The 6,558-nt window shown below is 44.1% G+C and overlaps 1 protein-coding gene across 2 annotated transcripts in view; it reads right to left on the reverse strand.

The window, feature by feature from the left end:
* IDE (insulin degrading enzyme) overlaps nucleotides 1–6,558 on the reverse strand; it is a 154,478-nt gene that overhangs the window by 64,315 nt on the left and 83,605 nt on the right. For both annotated transcript variants that reach the window (XM_085849081.1, XM_085849080.1), the window contains exons 10-12: nucleotides 3,432–3,512; nucleotides 2,957–3,060; nucleotides 818–920 (exon numbers count right to left, since the gene is read on the reverse strand). In XM_085849081.1, coding sequence (XP_085705207.1) covers nucleotides 818–920; nucleotides 2,957–3,060; nucleotides 3,432–3,512 — 288 coding nt within the window. The remainder of the gene's footprint in view (nucleotides 1–817; nucleotides 921–2,956; nucleotides 3,061–3,431; nucleotides 3,513–6,558) is intronic.

The raw sequence follows: 6,558 nt of genomic DNA on the forward strand, positions 1-6,558 counted from the left end.
TCATATCAAAAATCCGACAGTGTTGTGCACTTCCCAATACATATATCTACTATCTCCCAAAGTTTCAGGTTCCTATTTCAAACGGTGTAGGAGGAGTTACAGGGTAAGACAGACAGACGTACGGATGTACGGATAGACGGAAGAACAGACTGACGGACGGCGGAGACAATCACAATATTCCCGCTTTTCTTTAAAAGCGCAGGAATAACAACAAAACACATCATGGTCTAGCGTCAGAGCTTATAAAATCTCATGCGAACCCTCAACCTAAAGTACAGGAAGCCTCCATCATATTAGACTGATCTTTTGTGAAGATAAGGCAGGAGTGCAGTTCTTTTGAGATGGTGCTTTGGTCATGCGAAGAAGCTGCACCTTCAATGATGTCAGGTTTTTTTTTGTCCCAGTACTTGGTGACTTCTTGGAGGAGTGCACGATCACGTACTTTTGCGAGCCATCTGGTTTCACATATATCACCCTGCAATTGGGCCAGCCATCTGGCTTAAATTATGTTATGGCTGCCCTCAAAGATTCGGGTTTCTTTGGAGAGAGATTTCTCAGAATATTTTTAGCACAAGCAGAAAGCAATGTTATCAGAATTGTCTTTTTCTTCATCTCTTGCTCATTATAGTCCTTTTAAACAGATGCTATGGAGTGGGTTCAAGCCTAAGTATGGAGACTTACTTTGTTGGAGTATAAATGAAATTTAAATGAATGAAAAGAGGGGTGATATGGGAAAGTGTGAGTAATAATTAAATGAGCAAAAAAACAAAGTTAATGATAGATTGGGACAGCTTGTCTATGTTATAAAGAAACCTACCTGACAAGTTTCCTCCGACACAGGAACCTGCACATATTGTGTGCCATACCAGCGCTCCTCTGTGTTTGTCAAACTCTCAAATGATTTCGCAACCACGGAAACCCTATGAAGTACAAAATGATTCATCATGCCACACCATCATAAGCATGCCCACCCCACAATTTCAATACAAACGAGAAGGGCACTCGGTGGAGCGCGTACCTCCGCCACGTAATGCCTGATCCACGAGAACATATCGGGCCCAATACATGTTTGAAATATCATTCTATACAGTACAACATCGTTTTTGGCCCGATCTCTCAATGGTGAAGAATCACTTTAAAAATAAAATAATTCTCGTATCCAGATCTGAATTCGGATCTTCACAAAATCGAGTCAATTCGTCCTTGCCACACACCCAACCTGTCCACCAAGTTTCATCCAAATCCGTCCACAACTTTTTTAGATATCATGCTATATATCGGTTTAGCCCTATCTCTCAATCATAAAGAATCATTTTTTAAAAATTATCAGATCCAGATCCGGATCTTCACCAACACCTAATGAGTTCGTCCTTGTCACACACCAAACCTGTCCACAAAATTTCATCCGGATCCATCGACAACTTTTTGAGATATTTTGTCCATAAACAGACAGACAGACAGACAGAAAGGGGTGAAAACATAAGCTCCTTCACCATCAGTGGAGGACATAATAAGTACCATTCCTGCTCAATTCCCCCTCAAAAGTTAGAAATAGCATGATGTCCAGATTATTATCTTAACCTCTCCAAAAACTCTTGTTTTTCAAATAAATATATTTCGTTTCACAAACCTTCGAACAAGGCACACAATGAATTGGGCAAGTGATCTTTGGATGGCACACTGCAGTACCAACAATGAAAAATGAAACTGGAAGATAAAAATTGATGTGAATGCATCGATGGATATCCTTCCAACCGGGTAACAAATAACCAATAGCAGACACCTGGACAACCCAAAAATAATGCCTGGAGGAATTTTAAAAAGTTCATCGAGACATGTATTCTTCGGATACAATGGTGGTTCCGAATTCCTTCAAGGGCAGATGTGCTTCTTTCTGCTCCAAGAGAACCATCTTCAAAGTACAATGATAAAATTCCAGATTTGTCTCATCTTACTGTTGCTATTTGTCGGGCACACTTTTACTCGTTTCATCGACAGTCTCAAACATTAATTATTCAATCATTCGTAGGCCTCTGCTAACTACCCAAACAAATGCAACCTCCCCCCCCCCACCCACCCCAATGCCTCCTCCCTCCAAATTGGTGAGGAAAGTGAGATGGTTTGGCTTATTAAACAGGTATTTTGCTTCAACCTTTACACAAGAACTAAAAGGAATTTAGTGAGAGCCACATCTAGAAGATTTTGTGCAGTTTTGGTCACCTCAACTTCGGAAGGACATGGATGCCACAGAGAGGGTTCAGCGAAGGGCCTATCTAGACTCAGCTATGAGGAGCAGCTGAAGGAGACAGGGCTTTATATACTAGAAAAGAGGCTTTATACACTCCCAACAGCATGGCTGTGGGACAGAATAGAGGAGGAGGAGATTGGGACCATACTCTGTGCAGAGCGTTGGTGCTGCTTAAGCCGTCTCCTTGGCTATGAGGGACAATCCTGGACGGGTCGCCACTCCGACACAGTATACCAGCATGCTGGCACTCATTTTGCCAACCTCGGAAGGACGACAGGCCGAGTTAACCCCACCTGGTATTAATTCAACTGCTGAGCAGGATTTGAACTCAGGACCCTAATCATTAAGCCAACACCAAGCATGAATAGAGGGAGACTTGAAGAAATAAGGGATGAGATCAAGGGGAAGACACAGGGGGTGAACAAGGAGATAGGTGCACACACTCAATCGCAGAAGTTGGAGGACAGCAATTTCCTCTGCAGTGAGATGAAAATAAAATAAAGGAGGCTGTTACATCGAACTGAACTCTCATTGCTCGTTCATTCTCTTGCTTTTTGTGTCCAACCGTGTGTGTCCCCACTGTCACTGCGTTACCTTTTCACCCTTTATCAACTCACGTTTTCATCAGCCTCAAACTTATGGACAAATCAAACCAAAAAAACCCTCAAAAAAACTCTGCTAAACCTCATTGTGGCATTGTGGCCCCACCTGGCATTTTCTGGATGCAACTTGTTCAGCACCATGTCAATCAAATCAGGCTTGAATTCTTCCAGCATGTAGTTCGAGAGCAGCACTTCACTGAAAGGGTAGTACTGGTGGAGGGAAAACACAAACGCACACACGCGCACACATTTGCCGACAAAGTAAGCGACACCTTTACAAGATGCAAAACCTTCACGATAAACTTCACGCCGATCCCAAATTTTAACTCAAAGCCATTCAGTCGATGCTTTCTTGATGTGGACAATCTGTTGGAATTTAAATAATGAGTATTCATGAGAGGTGAACCGCAAACCCTCCCGTTCATTGCACTCTTTCACCACATTCCTCCTACTCGTTTTATTATTATTATTATTTTTTTTACATTTCTCCAATTCCTCTCTGTCGTAGCATATGCATCAACCGTCTCCTAATTGTAGCTCATGACTACAGCACCTGCCTCGTGTGTGGTGTGGAGCCTTACGTGCAACAAGTTGGCGTTCCGCGAGGTGCAGTTTTGAGGTTTCTCCTTGTCCTTGAACCTGAAGGCCATCGCGCTGAGCTTCTGTGGAGACAAAACTCTTTGGTTTTACCTTGGGAAGTGCATGAAGCATTTTGTGATTGTGTTTGGGTGACGTTAAAAAAATACAACATTTGTGTCCAAAAACAAATGCACATTATGAGTGTTAGAATGCTACCACGTGATCAGTGAGAAATTTAAAGCTTTATTATAAAATATGATGGGGAAAAAAAGTTTGAGTGACATAATCCAAGATAAGTGGCAAAGTTGCAAGATGGATGTTCATTCATTTCAATTTTGTCACAATTTCTCAATCACTCATTTGAACAAACCAACTGACAACGAACAAACGGAAAGAGGTGAAGGAGAGAGGAAACGAAAACCACAATAACCTGGAAAAGGGTAGTGTTTTGGAATGGGGTCATTTGGGGTACAAGGGATCATGAGTATGGATGTATCGATGACCTGAGGTCATGGTGAACAGTTGTCTTGAAGCCTCGTATAGAAGAATGTAACTGAACAAACTGGGGAAGTTGGTTCCACAAGTGAGAGAGGAAAAGGAACAAATGATTAGAGGTGAGCAGTGAGCCTGGATTTTGGGAGTTGGAAAAAAAAAAAGGCCTTCCAAGTGTTGCACCAGCTCCTGGTTCGATCAAGGTCTGCAGAGAGGGAAGAGGCTGCTGCCTAGCTGTCTGAAGGATGAGAAATGATACGGTCGTGGGTGGAATCATCAGCAAAGAGATAATCAGGATTTTCCAGAGAATGAGAAAGATCATTGATGAAGATGAAACAAGACTGGGTCCAATAAACTGCTTTGGGGCACTCCAGCCTTGACAGGGAGAGGAGATGAAAGGAACCCGTTACGAGGTACAAGCTGACTCTGGGAATGGAGGAAATCAGATTGCTATTACCTGGGACATCCTGTGGGAGGAAGGATTCTATTAGGGAGGTAATGTCAGGTTTACCAGGGGCAGCTTGGATTGAGAGATTGATTTGACAAATTGGAGCAAACACCTCAGATCTTGGAATATAGGTCAATATAGTTCATGGGGCAGAATGCAGGGGGAAAGGATAAAGGCCGGGACCCAGGGGAGAAGAGAGAGAAGCTGGGAAGCAGGGTGAGAAGAGAGAGAAGAGAGAGAAGAGAGAAAAGCAGGGAGAGAAGCAGGGAGAGAAGCAGGGAGAAGAGAGAGAGAGGCCGGGAAGCAGGGGGAGAAGAGAGGGGCCGGGACGCAGGGGGAGAAGAGAGGGGCCGGGACGCAAGGGGAGAAGAGGGGAGCCGCAAAGCAGGGGGAGAAGAGAGGAGCCGCGAAGCAGGGGGAGAAGAGAGGAGCCGCGAAGCAGGGGGAGAAGAGAGGGGCCGGGACGCAGGAGTAGAAGAGGTGCCATACAGGGTTTTTCTTTAATGAGCTCTGGTCGTCGTGCACACTTCCGGTCATGATTTTTATTTTTTTTGGTACACAGTCTGGGCTTGGGGAAGAGCTAGTACAAGTACACTGAATGGATCAGGACACAACAGGACAAACGGGACAGCATTGAGAGAGGTGGGGGGGGGACATCAACTGCAGAGCCGAAGGCAAAGACAGACCCGAGCTCATGCAACAACAACAACATTGGGGACAAAAATTTCTCAAGATTAGGGACAAACAATGGGTGTGTGGAGGAATTATGAGCAGGATATGATGCATAGGGTGGATAAGATGGATACAGAAGGAAACTCTCAGAGGGGAAAACTGGAAATTTGGAAGAAGTATGGATTGGGGTGGGATTAACAAGGGTAGAAAAGATTATGGTTTTGGATTGAGGATGATCTGAGATGGTGGTGAACAGCTGTCTTGAAGAACTGGAGGGAAGAATGACATCGCCGAGGATGTGGAAGTTGGTTCCAAAGGTAGGAAAAAATTTTTAAAAGAGGAAGAAATGAATGGATGTGAGCAGCGATCGTCGATTTAGGGAGATTCACTCGAAGGGGTTTGATGGTGGACCCGTAGGAATCTTGGGGGGGGGGGGAGAGGGGGACAAAGCACGGAAAGAGTATAGGATGGAAAACCAGAAAGGAGGGGCTAGAAGACAGAGAGACCACTGACCTGTCTGCGATGGTGAAGTGATAGACCCGTAGACCCAGAGGAAAGTCCAACAATATTAAACGCCTTGATTTCCACGGCATCAAGCTAAGCAAGCAATACTCAATCGTTGCATGCAAGACAACTAAATCAGCAATAATCGCACGTATCAGCGTTTTCCTTTAACAATCGCTCATAGTATACACACAGTACGTACAATGCAAGTTATGGTACTTTTATCATGGTTGGGGTCACCAGTCGCATGAGCGGTGCACAAGCCGAAACGCTTTATTCCACCAGTTGCCATTGTATGCTCAAGTGACTGAATAAACAGTGTGTATGGGTGACTGATCACCTCAGGCAAGATAATGCCAAACATTTCAGAGCTCCGAATTCACGGTTTTAGCATTAAACGATACGTTACGTACACAATTTCTCAAGATTGGAAACAAATAAATTTTCTAACTACAACCAAGGGAAACCCCTCAGGTTTGTATTTGAATGATTGTGTTTTTGTTTTACAGACCAGACCGAGGCTAAACATGTACAGATCTAGTATTATTATTAATTATCGATCTATCATTTTGCTTTGTTATTCAAATAAATTTACTCCGTCTTAATTCAGTCCTTTTCAATCATTAGGTAATTAATGTTCTTCCAATTGATTTATTTGAAGACCGTTGTGTTGAATCTTTCATGATCTCACTGCCGACATCAGGGACTCGCCACTCCAAGTCGCAAGGTCCAAACACCTCGGTTGCGAGGTCTCGGTCGTCAAGTTTGGCGCCGAGTGCAGGTTCAGAGCCGCAAGGGAAGGTGTGAGTTACCAAAGACAGAGCGGCCAAGAGTAGAGGCTGCGGTTGTGCTGCCAGCGACCATGGACCGTTTGAGGATAGCTCCATTGATGCGTTGAATCAGAGGTTTCCCCCCAGTTGTTCCAAGCAAAATACTTTGGATCTTCGATGGAATGTCCATTAGGCGTGATCACATCGCGGTCGAAATGGCGTGAACATAAATGTGACCATTTG

The sequence above is a fragment of the Eptatretus burgeri genome, chromosome 12 (assembly GCF_056783735.1).
Source record: "Eptatretus burgeri isolate ZD-2024b chromosome 12, Ebu_testis_v1, whole genome shotgun sequence".
Classification (NCBI taxonomy): domain Eukaryota; kingdom Metazoa; phylum Chordata; class Myxini; order Myxiniformes; family Myxinidae; genus Eptatretus; species Eptatretus burgeri.